This window comes from Oncorhynchus keta, chromosome 25 (genome assembly GCF_023373465.1).
Source record: "Oncorhynchus keta strain PuntledgeMale-10-30-2019 chromosome 25, Oket_V2, whole genome shotgun sequence".
NCBI lineage: Eukaryota > Metazoa > Chordata > Actinopteri > Salmoniformes > Salmonidae > Oncorhynchus > Oncorhynchus keta.
In genome coordinates this window covers 21,940,856-21,957,665 of record NC_068445.1, presented here as the reverse complement: position 1 = coordinate 21,957,665, position 16,810 = coordinate 21,940,856, and the positions used below count along the sequence as shown (strand labels likewise).

The following is a 16,810-nucleotide window of genomic DNA, read 5'->3' as shown; positions in this document are numbered from 1 at the left end:
AAGTAGCAATCACCTAGCAGGCCCGGTAACTGCTGGCGGTGAAGGAGACCAGACTACAGAGTTAATGCTTTGTAGATGAACACATACAAATGTAGCTTTCTGCGCATATTAAGTGAGGTCCAACACACAATGGTGGGTGAGTGACTTGGCATTTGTAATAAAGAGTAAGGATGCATGACAGAGGAGGCTGCATGCATATACAACAAGTCACCATAATCAATTACAGAGAGAAAAGTGGCCTGATCAATCTGCTTTGCTTTGCTCTGGACCCCCAATGGTGGAACAAACTCCCTCACGACGCCAGGACAGCGGAGTCAATCACCACCTTCCGGAGACACCTGAAACCCCACCTCTTTAAGGAATACCTAGGATAGGATAAAGTAATCCTTCTCACCCCCCCCCCTTAAGATTTAGATGCACTATTGTAAAGTGGCTGTTCCACTGGATGTCATAAGGTGAATGCACCAATTTGTAAGTCGCTCTGGATAAGAGCGTCTGCTAAATGACTTTAAATGTAAATGCTTTCTGGCCATAAGCGGGAAGCAAGCCTTATTACAAAAATAAAACCCCAATTTCAATTTAAGCTTCCTCACAAGATTATCCATATGAACTTTAAAGGTCATGTCATCCAACCATATAGCTTGGTATTTGTAGGATGACACTTTTTCAATGGATAAGCCACCAGATGTGACAATGCTAACCTTCTCTGGCTGAGTTCTAGCTCTGGTAAAGGTCATGAATTTAGTTTTGTGTACATTCAATACCAGTTTGAGACCACAAAGGGAGGCCAAAAGTGACTGAAAAGCAGTCTGGAGCTCTTCAACAGCCTGAACCAGAGAATGTGCACATGAATATATGACTATCATCTGCATATAGATGCAGCTTTACTGGTTGCATCCCATTTCCCAAATCATTAATACACATTGAGAACAACACAGGAGCTAAAATGGAACCCTGGGGCACACCTCTAATCTAGACTTGTGATTGTCAGCATGTACATATTGGTTTAGCAACTGTTTACCGCCCCGTTACCGAGTCTAGCTAGCAACAATTCATGGTCAACTGAATCAAATGCCTTTGATAAATCAATGATAAGCAACGTTGTGGTGCTAAAACCAGACTGAACCCCGCTCAGTATGTTCTCTTCAGTTAAGCTGTTTAACGGAGTTCACTAGGGACTTGTGATCTACCTGGAGCTCAGTTCCTTTAACACATATACACACAGTCCAGACAAAGTTCTCCTAACAGCATCCTTTACCAAAGGTGCCAATAACTATCAGGGGCAGTAATGTATTACCTCTATATCTATCATACATCTGTCATGGTAAAGAAAACTATTTCTTAATCAAACATTTTTTAAACAATGTTTGAAGCTACTACGTAAAGTAGCTTGTTTAGGGCCATCTTCAAATCATTTTAACAGCTGCCCCCTACTGTTTCATGTTTCAGAAGTTGGAACTATATAGGTATTTCTATGCCATAAAACGCATAGAGCACATTTGACAATTTACTCACAACCATTACATATAGCAGTGTGTCTCGCTAAGATAGGAGACACTGCATTCACATTGATTTAAAGGAGATAATTCCCTAGTGCTACTGCAGCCTTTTAATGTATTTCTTCTCCTTGTTGGTATATGGGTTACTTTTAAAACAGTGTTGCTTTCACATAAGTTTCACGGGATGTTGCCTGTAAGAACAATTGTCCCTACAGTCATTTCTGTATAATTGTTTTGTGTGGACCCCAGGAAGAGAAGCTGTTCTCAAGTAACAGCTAATAGCAATCTAAATATAAAAATACAGTCAGTGCAAACAGACTAAAGTAAAGCCACAGGGTGATTTGCTCCAATTCAATTAAGGCCCAGTGTTATTGGCTTTAAGTCACTCAGGTCTCAGACAGTCTTGTCAGTACTCACAGGCAGCTCCACCAGACTGGTCCATGCCTTACATCCCTTACTGGCTTCCGGTGTGGATAAAGCCAAACTCAGTGAGCAGCGCAACCAGGAGGAAGACCGCGTAGAAGAGCAGGAGGAAGATTCCATAGGACCGGCCCATGTGGAAACAGTGCAGAGGAACTAGGATGAAGGAGAGGACCAGAGAGAGACCCAGAGAACCTGCTAGAACCCAGGTCAACAAACCTGCAGGTTCAAACTAGGGGGGTAATACCAGTCCAATCATGTGGAAACTGAAAAAAGGTGTTGCACAGAGTTCAATATCGGGACGGCTGCTATTCTCTCTCATTGATAAACATTTTAATTTATTTCCTGATAAAACTCCTATCCTACACACTTCAGACAGACATTTCTCTGGTCACTACCTCTCTACAAATGTTTATGACACCCAATTACAAACTCAGCTCATATATATACATACAGTTGAAGTCTGAAGTTTACATACACTTAGGTTGGCGTCATTAAAACTCGTTTTTTAACCACTCCACAAATTTCTTGTTAACAAACTATAGTTTTGGCAAGTCGGTTAGGACATCTACTTTGTACATGACAAGTAAGTTTTCCAACGATAATTTCACATATAATTCACTGTATCACAATTCCAGTGACTCAGAAGTTTACATACACCAAGTTGACTGTGCCTAAATTCCAGAAAATGATGTCATGGCTTTAGAAGCTTCTGACTAATTGACATCATTTGAGTCAATTGGAGGTGTACATGTGGATGTATTTCAAGGTCTACCTTTAAACTCAGTGCCTCTTTGCTTGACATGGGAAAATCCACCAAGACTTCCGGAAAAATATTGTAGACCTCCACAAGTCTGGTCCAACGCCTGAAGGTACCATGTTCATCTGTACAAAGTATAAACACCATGGGACCACGCAGCCGTTATACCGCTCAGGAAGGAGACACGTTCTGTCTCCTAGAGATGAACGTACTTTGGTGCGAAAAGTGCAAATCAATCCCAGAACAGCAGCAAAGGACCTTGTGAAGATGCTGGAGGACAAAGGTACTAAAGTATATATATCCACACAGTAAAACAAGTCCTATATAGAAATAACCTGAAAGGCCACTCAGCAAGGAAGAGGCCACTGCTCCAAAACCGCCATAAACAAGCCAGACTACGGTTTGCAACTGCACATGGGGACAAAGAACGTACTTTTTGGAGAAATGTCCTCTGGTCTGATGTAACAAATATAGACCTGTTAAGCCATAATCACCATCGTTATGTTTGGAGGAAAAAGGGTAAGGCTTGCAAGCCAAAGAACACCATCCAAACCGTGAAGCACGGGGGTGGCAGCATCATGTTCTGGGGGTGCCTTGCTGCCGGAGGGACTGGTGCACTTCACAAAATAGATGGCATTATGAGGAAGGGAAATGATGTGGATATATTGAAGCACCATCACAAGACATCAGTCAGGAAGTTAAAGCTTGGTCACAAATGGGTCTTCCAAATGGACAATGACCCCAAGCATACTTCCAAAGTTGTGGCAAAATGGCTTAAGGACAACAAAGTCAAGGTATTGGAGTGGCCATCACAAAGCCTTGACCTCAATCCTATAGAAAATATGTGGGCAGAACTGAAAAAGCGTGTGCGAGCAAGGAGGCCTACAAACCTGACTCAGTTACAACAACTCTGTCAGGAGGAATGGGCCAACATTCACCCAACTTATTGTGGGAAGCTTGTGGAAGACTACCTGAAATGTTTGACCCAAGTTTAAATTGTTTAAGGAAATGTTACCAAATAATAATTTAGTGTATGTAAACTTCTGACCCACTGAGACTGTGATGAAAGAAATAAAAGCTGAAATAAATCACTCTACTATTATTTTGACATTTCAAATTCTTAAAATAAAGTGGTGATCCTAACTGACCTAAGACAGGGAATTTTACTATAAAATTTTACTTAAAATGTCAGGAATGTATAAATGTATTTGGCTAAGGTTTATGTAAACTTCTGACTTCAACTGTGTGTATGTGTATATATATATATATATATATATATATAACAGGGTACTGAAGCTAAGAGCAGACGTACCGTCACCACTGGCTCATTGTTAAACATCCGCATCAGACAGCCAATGCCCACGCCAATCAGCATGTCTGAGAGGAACACGGTCAAGGCAGAAACAGGATGCATACACATAGCAGAGGTACACACACACACACACACACACACTCGTATTATGCTTTTAACAGTCAAACACACACTCCCATTATGCCTGCACAAACATGTCCAGAAGACACACAAATGGATACTAAAGATGATTCCCCCAAAGCAGGCTGATATTGCCATCTGAGGGTATCCCTGGCGAGCGATGGTGACGTCAGAAAAACTATCTGGAAATAAACAGATTCAACACTACAGCAAGCAAGCAGTCAGTCTGTCTTCTGTTGAATGATTAGTAGGGGAGTGCAGATAACCTCAGTTTGTGTGTATGTGTCTCACCCCCTATGCTGTTTCCCCAGGCCAGCAGTGTGAGACCCAGTAAATTGTTGGACAGACTGAAGACCACACCGAGCATGTGCAGGATACTGACCACCTCCAAAGCCGCAGCACTGATCCATATCGCACTCACCACAAAGCCCAGCAGAGAGAACAGCTATGGAGAAAACCCACACACATCATACACACTCACCACAAAGCCCAGCAGAGAGAACAGCTATGGAGAAAACCCACACACATCATACACACTCACCACAAAGCCCAGCAGAGAGAACAGCTATGGAGAAAACCCACACACATCATACACACTCACCACAAAGCCCAGCAGAGAGAACAACTATGGAGAAAACCCACACACATCATACACACTCACCACAAAGCCCAGCAGAGAGAACAGCTATGGACAAAACCCACACACATCATACACACTCACCACAAAGCCCAGCAGAGAGAACAGCTATGGAGAAAACCCCACACACATCATACACACTCACCACAAAGCCCAGCAGAGAGAACAGCTATGGACAAACCCCACACACATCATACACACTCACCACAAAGCCCAGCAGAGAGAACAGCTATGGACAAACCCCACACACATCATACACACTCACCACAACACCTAACAGAGACAACAACAGTTATGGAAAGAAGGAATGAGTCTGTGTATGTGTTCTTACTGAGTGGTATGGCGGGGGGTGGTTGTTGGTGGTGGTGAGGAAGACTATGGCGGAGAGGAAGAGGCCAAAGAGCAACGTCAACGCCCAGACAGGAAAATGATCCTCGATCTGATACATCCCGTCTAGAGAGAGAAAGTGACACCAGTCCAGTGGGTTAGCCCACTTCTTCTGGAGAGGATGTCACATTTTACAGAATAGAGATTGAGGTTCTTTGACCACACACCCATACACAGTAGTGGTGCGCAGATCAGCTGTTTGTTCACCTGCACCTGCCTGCAATTGCTAACAACGCATCCGCAACCGCCAGACTATATGTGATAAAGTGAAAATATGAAGACCGCACCCAACCCTAACCCTCTAATATAGAAAATGCGCTGTAGGCTACAGGCAGAGATGGCGGAACAATTCGTTGGCAGGGGCCCGATGCCCGATGTAGATACATTTCTGCTTATTTCTGACATTTTGGTAGGCTGTGTGTTAGTCAACTTGTCTATAATTATATACATGCAGCTTCTCTTCTGTCATTATATGTTGCCCCAGAAGACCAAATAAACTCTTGCTCGCCAGAATATGTTTCAATCTACTTAACATTGGTAACGTTCTCGGTCATCTCTGATTCTTTCGTGGAGCAGTTTAGCGACCGGGGAGAAAATAAATTAACTAAAAAAAATGAAAGATTTTCTCTGCAAAATGTCCAAATGACATCAGTTTGACCAGTTGTAAGGAAATAGAAAGCTATGAAAATGACCCAATAGGTTCCTGATAAGATTTCCATTTCGGCTTGGATGCACATTTTATGTGGTTTAAATACTAGCTTTTATGATACTGATCAAGATATCACCTCTACAGCAGTGGAATGGCATCAAACAACTGGAAACCATGTGTTTGATGTATTTATACCATTCCACTCCAGCCTATACCACGAGCCCGTCCTCCCCAATTAAGGTGCCACCAACCTCCTGTGCTCTACAGACTGTATCGAACTGCACTTTCACATTCTCTCAAGATGCTGAAATAAATAAATCATATTTCTCCACTCCTGTTCCTATATCTACATTTTTCCTACATTTGGTGTATAATTTTACTGCAAGATAGCCTTAATATTAAAATAATTAAGCATATGTGAGAGGTTATAGCTCAGGTTACAGTCAGTGTCCAGATTTCAGTTTCCATTTAACCCATCTGAACAGTAGGCAGTCCAGTTCCCTTGGCCATAGGCCCATTTGAAGTCCCTGTCTTGTGACTGTCAAATTTGTATAGGGCCTCACAATCATCACACAGCTGGCAATGCAGTCATCCTCTTAACACACAAATCTGTCACAAACATGACTTTTCTGGCCCTCCTTTCCCTTTATTTTCAACTCTCCATTTCACAGTTTCTCTCTTAATTAAAAACTCTGCCTCAGTGGATTGACATTAGCTTTTGCGAACAGGCAGAGAAAGTTATTTGGCGTAACGCCTTGATCACACCGACAGCGTCACTGAGCAAAATGTTACACATCATCACCTGGCTCTGTGTGCAACAACATTTCAACATTCACCTTCTGCTACCATTTCTGTCAAGCCGTCTACACATACAGTTTGAAGCATACGTTCAACGTAAGCACCACACAACGCACTGCAACTGCCTCTGCAACGTAATGCTGCAAGGCAAATGCAGTGTTCTATTGGAAATGAATGTACTTCTGGTGTGCCAGAATGCAATGATGCTGTCAGTGTGATCGAGGTGTAAAGCTTACACTTATGCACTAATACCAGATAGGTTTTTCTTTCAGTATTCTAGGCTAAATGTGACCTATAGATATAAATAGCACAAGAATGATACATTTGTGGATTTTTTAAGGAATTGACACCCAGGTGGGCAGCAGATAACGAGTTAACCTGCGCTTCACTAATACACAGGCATGTAGACTTACACTCTCCAGAACGGAAGGTGAGCACACACACCAGTGGTGCGGTGATCAGGTGGAGGCAGTTTAATGGTCTTCTCCAGTTCCTGTCTTCTTGATCAGGATCCACCACGGGAACAGTCAGCAGCAGCAGCACCTCCAGAGGCATCTGGTGGACAGGGGAGAAACTGCAGCTCAGTAACCACACATTCAAGCACATAATGATGCTCCTCCTGTCCAAATAAAAACATATGGTCTGGCTCTGTTCACAACCCCTGTCATAACACTGACTCCTAATTATTACAGTTCTGCCAATAGAAAAGTGCAAAGACAACTTCAGATCTGCAAATAGAAAAACACACATACAGTCATGCATGCACACCTTTACTATTTTGATGGCCCTCCAGCGCCAGGACTTCCTCCTCCAGATCCTGCTGTCCACCGGGTTGAGAGAACTCAACAGGATGGAACTGGTTGATTCACAGTAGGGCAGCAGGGGACAGTACTCACTGTCTATACACGCACAAACACAAACACTTGACTGGATTGATTCTCGTAGCACACCCCAGCAGAATAACTTAGTAGAATGTACACATGATTGTGGTTGTTACCGTAGTCCTCCTGGATGCTGCTATTAGATATAAGAATTGCCTCATCATCTGACTCAGACGACTGGAACTCTGCAGACAGATATGACTGTCAGACACACAATCTTGTACAGCTAACCTTGTGGGGACACACAATTCAGTCCCATTCAAAAGCCTATTTTTCCCTATCCCGTACTCTTACCCTAACTCTAGCTCCTAACCCTTAATGTAATTCCAACCCTAACACTAATTCCAACCATAACCCTAAACCCCCTAGAAATAGCATTTGACCTCGTGGGGACTAACAAAATGTCCCCAATTACTATTCTTGTTTGGTCCAGAATAGTTAAACACGTCCACCAGGTGACACTCACTGTGTGTGTGTGTGTGTCAAATTAAAACCAATTTTATTTGTCACATTTGAGTTAATTCACAGTTAGTGTAGACTAACCGTGAAATGCTTACTTACGGGCCGTTCCCAACAATGCAGAGTTTGTTGTGTGTGTGGGTGTGTTACCTGGTACATGTGTTGAGTTCTGGATGGAACTTCTGGTCGCTGAGTGTTTCTGATGACTGTAGATGTAGGCACTCGCGATGACTGTTACCACATACACCACATATAGCCCCAGGTACCCTACAGAGAGTAACAAACACCTTATTCTTATTCTTATTTCACCCCATTCATTAAGTACCTAGGTGTCTGGCTAGACTGTAAACTCTCCTTCCAGACTCATATCAAACATCTCCAATCGAAAATCAAATATCTATTCCGCAACAACAATATCTATTCCGCAACAAAGCCTCCTTCACTCACGCCGCCAAACTTACCCTAGTAAAACTGACTATCCTACCGATCCTCGACTTCGGCGATGTCATCTACAAAATTGCTTCCAACACTCTACTCAGCAAACTGGATACAGTTCATCACAGTGCCATCCGTTTTGTCACTAAAGCACCTTATTCCACCCACCACTGCGACCTGTATGCTCTAGTCCGCTGGCCCTCGCTACATATTCGTCGCCAGACCCAGTGGCTCCAGGTCATCTACAAGTCCATGCTAGGCCTTATATCAGTTCACTGGTCACGATGGAAACACCCACCCGTAACACGCGCTCCAGCAGGTGTATCTCACTGATCATCCCTAAAGCCAACACCTCATTTGGCCGCCTTTCGTTCCAGTTCTCTGCTGCCTGTGACTGGAACGAATTTCAAAACTCGCTGAAGTTGGAGACTTATCTCCCTCACCAACTTCAAACATCTGCTATCTGAGCAGCTAACCGATCGCTGCCGCTGTACATAGTCTATTGGTAAATAGCCCACCCATTTTTACCTACCTCATCCCCCATACTGTTTTTATTTATTTTATTTTCTGCTCTTTTGCACACCAGTATCTCTACCTGCACATGACCATCTGATCATTTATCACTCCAGTGTTAATCTGCAAAATTGTAATTATTCGCCTACCTCCTCATGCCTTTTGCACACAATGTATATAGACTCTCCTTTTTTTCTACTGTATTATTGACTTGTTAATTGTTTACTCCATGTGTAACTGTGTTGTCTGTTCACAATGCTATGCTTTATCTTGGCCAGGTCGCAGTTGCAAATGAGAACTTGTTCTCAACTAGCCTACCTGGTTAAATAAAGGGAAAACATTTTTTTTTTAAACCAGTGTAAACAGTCCTAACTTCTGAAGTGCACTGAATACTGTGTCTAGGTCTGTAATATTTTGACTAGGTTCAAGCTTGAGGGACACAGAGGCATGACTGATAGATGAACCTGAAATAGAGAGAGGTTTGGTGTGGTGTAGCTCCCAGGGTAATGTTGACTACTACAACCATGACACAACTCTAACGCAAGAAGTCTAACCCAACTGTGTGTGTGTTTACCCAGTGTCTCTCCCAGTGATATAGTTCCTCTGTAGAGGATGACGACGGTCCAGAAGACAGCAGCCATGTAGAAGATGACATCACGCAGGAAGGGGCGGGACGCCACAGTGAAGGGTTTGACCAATGACACAGCCCCGGCAACCACAGTGGTTACGAAGATACCCGCTCCTATGGACAGAGGGAAGGAGGGATTAAAGGAGCAGGTCTACTCTGACTGAACAGTGCTTCTATAGCAAGGCGTTGTATGTGTACGTACCAAACAGTGCTCCTATAGCCAGGCCAGCAGTGTGTGGACGGGAGAAGGCCACTGTGGCACTGAAGACATCTGGGGCTCCGTTACCTAGCGCCAGGAACGTAACACCCTGACACACACTGTTAGGGAAAACACTTCTGGTGCTAGAGTAGAGTTTGTTTGTGAGTGTATGTCTGACGAGATGATAATTTAAGCAAATTTAAAGAAATATTCATGAAAATATGTTGAATGCGATACAGTGTGTGTGTGTGTGTGTGCTGTAGAGGGATACAGCCACGTTGTGTGTGAGTCGAAGGGAGGAGGAGATGGCTGAGAGGTTGGGACAGAAGCTGAAGATAGATGCGAGTCAATCAATAGTTAACCTAGAACCCCCCCAGCCTCAAACACACACAGTATGTAACAACAGTCTGGTGGACATTTGCTTTCTCTGTGATACATGTGATCAGTCACATGACCAAATCACAAGCATTAAAGTAAGTCTCATCTCCCTGAGAGGAAACCTTAACACACTCATCTCAGGTGGTCAAGTGACTAGGCCCATCCCACTGAGCACAGACGTCAATTCAACGTAATTTCATTGAAATGACATGGAAACAACATTGATTCAACCAGTGTGTGCCCAGTGGGATGTGATCATATCAACTTGAACTGCTGAAGATAACGCTGTTGTAACCCTACAGTCAACGAAACACAACCATAAACACCACTCTCTTTACAGCCAGCGTACAGCGAGAGACAGAGACTGTTACGAAACTCATGTTTCTCAGTCTTATAGAGAGTCTGTAAACTTAACTTACAGGCTGTAAAGACATTATAAACAGCATGTAAGTGACACTTACAACTTTGATGCAGTCAGTCCCAAAACTATGAACAAGAACAACAACCAAATCATCTGTAGAGAGAGAAGAGGGATAGAGATGAAAGATTAGTTCTGACATGGCCAAAACGTCAATGTTTAAACTATTAAATTACTTTTATATCAAAATGGGCAGGTGTCAAATCTCTTCTTCCCCACAAATAACTAGTGTAGCCTCTACTACTAGGCCTACAGCCTGGGCCTCTGGGGTAACCCAGACTGGGTGGACACCCTGAGGACAAATCCTCAGTTAAACACTTGTCGTGGAAATGTTTAACCAAGTGAGAGAGACTTTGTCATTTCTTCAAACAATCATCTTTATTGAATAAGAATTGCAATAATGAAGCTGGTCAACCATACACTCTGAAGTGGAAGGCTGAGAGCTCAACCATACAAAAAATAAAGAGGTCTTACAGCAGACCTAATATAGCAGACCTAAAAATGCTTAGTCATGGCTGGTTCCACCCCTGCCCGGCAGATCGGGGCATCACAAGCTACCTTGTGTTCATCTTGTGGTTATGTGTACCAGGTGATGTTCACCCCCCCCTCCATTTGGCTTAGTTTGTCAGAAGCAAAGTTGATTAGAAACAATAGCAAGTTTGTTCTGTTCCTCAGGCTCTCTATCTTGAGTTGCGCCATGTCCTTGACCATACACTCAGAGGGTCTTCGGGGAGCTAGAGGGGAACCATCCTTTTGCAGAAGCACATCATTGGTAGTTATGAAAATCTCTTAGCAATCTCTTACTATTGCCAAGCTCATAGTTGTTAACTATCAATATTCATACAGATATAATCAACAAAGCAGGTAAATATGTCATTTTTCCCTCACTGCCTGATTTCATGACTGTGTTTTACTGCATGGCTCAGTTAAAGCTGATGTAAATCCAGCTTTATTAGAGGAAGTGCTACTCAGAACAGAGGGAAGTATCTGTTACTAGCTTCTATTGAGGTTGCTTCAGCTTCCTTATTTCAATTTAACTCCTTCTGGGTAGTAAAGAGCACCTGCTATTGACAAGACACACACACACACACACTTACACAGAGTGTGATGGTGAGAGGTGTGAGGTCGGGTGGTAGTAGACAGAAGGTCATCTTGAGGTAGTTGATGAAGCTGTCTTCCATACTGCAGTCTGGGGTGGTCTTCACAAACGCACAGCGATCAACAGCACTCAGGTTCATCACTATGGCACACTGAAAGACAAATGCATGCCCACACACACACACACTTCATCAATACATCACACTGGAGAGGGGATAAGCTTAGAAAGAAATAATGGTTCAATCTGGATACTGGCAACCATCATCTCTCACACTGAGCTCAACACAGACAGGTTAGCTTAGAACCTAATGAAAACAAAGCAGCGCTTTAAGGGAACAGAAGGCCTAGTATTGTTGTGATTCTGGATGGCCAGATAGAGTAGCTTGCAACAATGACAAACATTCACTAGCTAGCTAACGAACAACTGTAATGATGTATTTGAGAGACAAGTGATCATTGTGCAACTTCATGTTTCATGTTGTCAACAATCTAAGCCAACCCGGTCTGTTTTACCCCTAGTTACGCACATGTCTTTTTGTTGCTAAACAACCAACCCCTCTATACAGCCTGACATTGAAGGTGTCATAATACCCATAAAACCATTTGTCCTATAGGGAAGTTTAGAAACACTTCCCTGATTTTAAGTGTTTCTAAAATCCCCTATAGGACAAATGAATGGTGGAAATAACGATTGGAACCATTTAATTCTTCTTCGATGAGGTTTAATGCCGGTTGGCATCCAATATGTTGCATTACCGCCACCAACTAGACTTGAATACAACTCTTTTATACTTTGCTTGAACAAAATAAATAAACAAACAAATAGCCTAATATCTAACACTATACTCAAAAAAAAAAAAAAAAAAAAAAACACCCTACTCCACTATTTAAATATATGAAGTCCTACCTCAGGCCAACAACCTGAAAGGGTGGGACATCAGCACTTAACACATTTATAGCAATGGTTATCAACTGTACTGCAAGGATGGAACGTAAGTCGCAGAAAATTGTGGTTGTGGTGGCAGCTGCAGAGAGGTATTTTGGTGTGTGAGGCTTAACATCAGAAGAGTTCCAGGAAACCATGGAACTCTTCTGATGTCAAGTCTCACACACCCAAATGCCTCTCTGCAGCTGCCACCACAACTTTCTGCGACTTATGTTCCATCCCTTCAGTACAGTTGATAACCATTGCTATAAAATGCTAAAAATCCAATCTTACTGAAACATATTTCACTTGTTGGTTCATCCCTCTGTACTGGTACAGATCTACTACTCACACCACTCCTCTCAGGATCCCTCCCTCTGTACTGGTACAGATCTACTACTCACACCACTCCTCTCAGGATCCCTCCCTCTGTACTGGTACAGATCTACTACTCACACCACTCCTCTCAGGATCCCTCCCTCTGTACTGGTACAGATCTACTACTCACACCACTCCTCTCAGGATCCCTCCCTCTGTACTGGTACAGATCTACTACTCACACCACTCCTCTCAGGATCCCTCCCTCTGTACTGGTACAGATCTACTACTCACACCACTCCTCTCAGGATCCCTCCCTCTGTACTGGTACAGATCTACTACTCAGGATCCCTCCCTCTGTACTGGTACAGATCTACTACTCAGGATCCCTCCCTCTGTACTGGTACAGATCTACTACTCACACCACTCCTCTCAGGATCCCTCCCTCTGTACTGGTACAGATCTACTACTCACAACACTCCTCTCAGGATCCTCCCCTTTGACCCATCTTCCTCTACTTTCTTCACCGCCTCAGCAGTTGACAACTTCAGTTGACAACAACCCTGGAAACCTCAACCTGCCTCTCTCAATGGGACATTTCTGATCCCCAGCCACATGGGCACCCCTACAATTAACACATACCACTACTTTCCCCAATGCTACACATTCCTTTGTCTCATGTCCTTCTGCACACTTCTCACACCTAGGAACCTCCCTCCTACACACATGCCCATAAGCTTGACACCTGTAACAATGTAATGTATTCGGCACAAAAGCTCGTACAGAACAACTTATAAATCCTAACATCACTTTGTCGGGCAAAGGCTCAACATCAGAACTCAAAATAACAGACAATGACTCTTCTGTTCCAGCACTCTCATCACCTTGTCTGTGTCGCACCAAACTATGAGCATCACAAACACCGGGAATCTTCCCCATCAGTTGGTCAACTTTTACATGTACTGCTACCCCAGTAATCACTCCTTTCAATGGCACCCTTTTCTTGAGAACAAAACAATTCACATTTCTTGCCCCCATTCGTTTAATGTGGAGTGCCTTTTCCCTCTGACCAGCAGAATCACAAACAATTATCACAAGACCACTTCTGGTTACCCTCGCCGATTCCACAGCACCCAACTCTGTTTTCACCCACCCTGAAACCACAAATGGATCAGCCAAAAGGCAAGGGTCCACTTTTTCCAAAAACTTCAATCCTACTGTCACAGACTCATCCTTATCCTGACCCTTGGTGCAAGCCTCAGGCTCTGAGAACTTCTGAGAACTTCACCACACCTACCACCAATACTTCACCCTCATTCACTTCCATTTCTCCTCCTGTCTTCAGCTCACTCTGCTTACACTTTCTGCCACTCTTCTTTAACAAACCATCTCCCTTTTTCCTGCCATTTTTAACCGACAAGCTCACAGTCTTCCTCTCTCAGACCTCCTCTGCCTCTCTTTTTCCCTCCATTCCCCCTCCGTATTCCAAATATACGTCTCCTTATGATAATACTGCACTTCTCCTGACATACATCTTGTTCTTGCTTTCTCAATGGACAACATTTAACCACTGTCACAATCTCAGTACAAACCCCTTGGGATGTCGGATCCATTTCCTTATTTGACTGCTAGGTTTTATGGGTATTATGAGTCATACTGTGGTACTCTATTGGGCAGGTGAAAACAATATAGGTGTATTTACTTTGTGCGGATAAAGGAAAGAAGAGAGCTATTCTAGATTATTGAGATGCAAAAAAACCTTCCTTTTTAAAAAGGATGTTTTTTTTGCTCATATACACCAATCAAGATCAAGTGAGATCAATTTTAAAAAGCGCATGTTCATGCCTTATACTAATTGGAAGAGTAGCTGAGTAAAGCTGAACTCAGTTTCTCTTATATCAAGGCAGAATTTAGTATTGATAACTGTTTGCGAGATTAGCAACAGCATTGAATAACCATCAGTCAATGATTCTGAAAACGCTTACCTGTACCAACGTTTGTCCAGTAGAACTGCGGAAATTCATACTTTTAATAAAAACTTGTATCGACTACAACCATAATTTTTATTCTTTCGTTGCTCAACCCAAATGAGCTTGTGCCAATTTATTATCCGTTTACGTAGTATAGCAAGGCCGCTGTGTCAAGTTGAGCAACACAAACAAGGAAAACGTCGGTGGTTGTATTCGATACGTTTTATTAAAAGTATGAGTTTCAGCACCCCTCGGAAGGACCGCAGGTGTACAGGACAAACATAGGTACAGGTAAGCGTTTTCAGAATTTACATTTTTACAAGTATCGATTGCTGATGATTCATTGTTGTTGCTAGCAAATCGCGCGACCAGTTATCAATACTCTGCCTGTATATAAGATAATGGAGTTTTCCGCTCTACTTGAAGAGTTGCACAGTTAGCCGCACATCACCAAATATAATCAAATCAACATGATTTTGTCAGAAGTAGAGACACATTTCAAGGGGCTCTTGTCGAGGAAAATTGAGTTAAAAGTCAGACTTATGATTGAAATCTAATTAGATAAACTATATATACAAAAGTATGTGAACACCCATAAAATTAGTAGATTCCGCTATTTGAACCACACCCGTTGCTGACAGGTGTATAAAATTGAGCACACAGCCATGCAATCTCCATAGACAAATATTGGCTGTAGAATGGCCTTACCGAAGAGCTCAGTAACTTTCAATGTGGTACCTGCCCCTGGAAGCAACGTCAGCACAAGAACTGTTTGTCTGGAGCTTCGTGAAATTGGTTTCCTTGGCCAAGCAGCCGACACAAACCTAAGATCACCATGCGCAATGCCAAACGTAAGCTGGAGTGGTGTAAAGCTTGCTGCCATTAGACTCTGCAGCAGTGGAAATGCGTTCTCTGGAGTGCTGAAACACGCTCCACCATCTGGCAGTCCAACAGACAAATCTGGGTTTGGCGGATGCCGGGAGAACGCTACCTGCCCCAATGCATAGTGCCAACTGTAAAGTTTGGTGGGAGGAGGAATAATGATCTGGGGTTGTTTTTCATGGTTCGGGCTAGGCCCCTTAGTTCCAGTGAAGGGAAATCTTAATGCTACAGCATACAATGACATTCCAGACAATTGTGCTTCCAACTTTGTGGCCATTTCCTGTTTCAGTTTGCTCTTGTGGTTGAATGGAAGCAAGTCCCCGCAGCAATGTTCCAACATCTAGTGGAAAGCCCTCCGAGAAAAGTGGAGGCTGTTATAGCAGCAAAGGGGGGAGAAACTCCATGTTAATGCTGATGATTTTGAAATTATATTTGACGAGCAGGTGTCCACATACATTTGGTCATGTAGTGTATCTCACTAACCTTTTCTGTGTTTCCCTGATGAAACATCGCGAAATGCGTGCCCATCATAGTACCCACGGACGAGCGCAGGTCAGCACCGTCAGGGGATCGGTCTGGAGACGGAACTACGCCGGTACCAGACTCTCCGGAGCCCAAGCCATAAATATATTGAAAACACAACAGCAGCAACAAGGAGATAAAAACAACCCGAGATTTCATAATTTATTCCGTTCAAGAATTGCGTCCATTCCATAGACTGCGTGGGTTCGGTTCAGATCAAACCTAAGAATAGAATACTGGGGACGAAATGAGTGTCACTAATTGTTGTAAACTAAATGTTGCAATGAAAAGTTGAAAGCTGCCTGATCAGCAAGAATGAACAGATTGACCAACCCTTTGTTACAGCTACCTCTGTTATGTAGTCGTTAGAAATATACGCGCAAAGCTCTTCTTCTTGTAGTTGTTGACACCATTTATGTTTGACTGTTCGCAAAGTCCGTGAACATTATGTACAAAATCATCTGACTCGCGGACTCTCCAAGCCTGCGTCATCAGTGTTACTTCCTTAAAATACGTGACGTCCACACTTAAACCCATCCGACAATTGTAGTGAGGACCAGGCAGACGCCTTCGTGTGTGTGCGACCCACTGACCGCTGCAGT

At 43.2% G+C, this 16,810-nt stretch overlaps 1 protein-coding gene across 2 annotated transcripts; it reads right to left on the bottom strand.

Moving 5' to 3' along the window:
- Positions 1 to 357: 357 nt before the first annotated feature.
- LOC118357865 (mitochondrial sodium/calcium exchanger protein-like) lies at positions 358 to 16,696 on the bottom strand. Of its 2 annotated transcripts, none has more exons than XM_052478881.1 (15): positions 15,513 to 16,696; positions 11,591 to 11,743; positions 10,537 to 10,589; positions 9,969 to 10,026; positions 9,701 to 9,806; positions 9,445 to 9,612; positions 8,073 to 8,189; positions 7,580 to 7,648; positions 7,351 to 7,481; positions 6,996 to 7,137; positions 5,080 to 5,201; positions 4,403 to 4,556; positions 4,213 to 4,293; positions 3,992 to 4,056; positions 358 to 2,151 (listed from the first exon to the last, which is right to left on the bottom strand). In XM_052478881.1, the coding sequence occupies exons 2-15, from the start codon at positions 11,729 to 11,731 to the stop codon at positions 1,954 to 1,956; spliced, it is 1,605 nt and encodes a 534-aa protein (XP_052334841.1). In that variant the 5' UTR covers positions 11,732 to 11,743; positions 15,513 to 16,696; the 3' UTR covers positions 358 to 1,953. The 2 variants fall into 2 exon arrangements, with proteins under 2 accessions (XP_052334841.1, XP_052334840.1); XM_052478880.1 differs by having other exon boundaries at positions 16,170 to 16,696.
- Between the last annotated feature and the right edge of the window lie 114 nt (positions 16,697 to 16,810).

What these genes read in the sequence shown, in the direction of transcription:
- LOC118357865 (XM_052478880.1), bottom strand. Translation starts at nt 16,367, where the DNA reads ATGAAATCTCGGGTTGTTTTTATCTCCTTGTTGCTGCTGTTGTGTTTT. An exon ending in GAACTCAACACATGTACCAG is followed by an intron (nt 7,649 to 8,072) that starts GTAACACACCCA and finishes ATCTGTCTGCAG; the next exon opens with AGTTCCAGTCGTCTGAGTCA. An exon ending in ACAATGAGCCAGTGGTGACG is followed by an intron (nt 2,152 to 3,991) that starts GTACGTCTGCTC and finishes TTACCCCCCTAG; the next exon opens with TTTGAACCTGCAGGTTTGTT.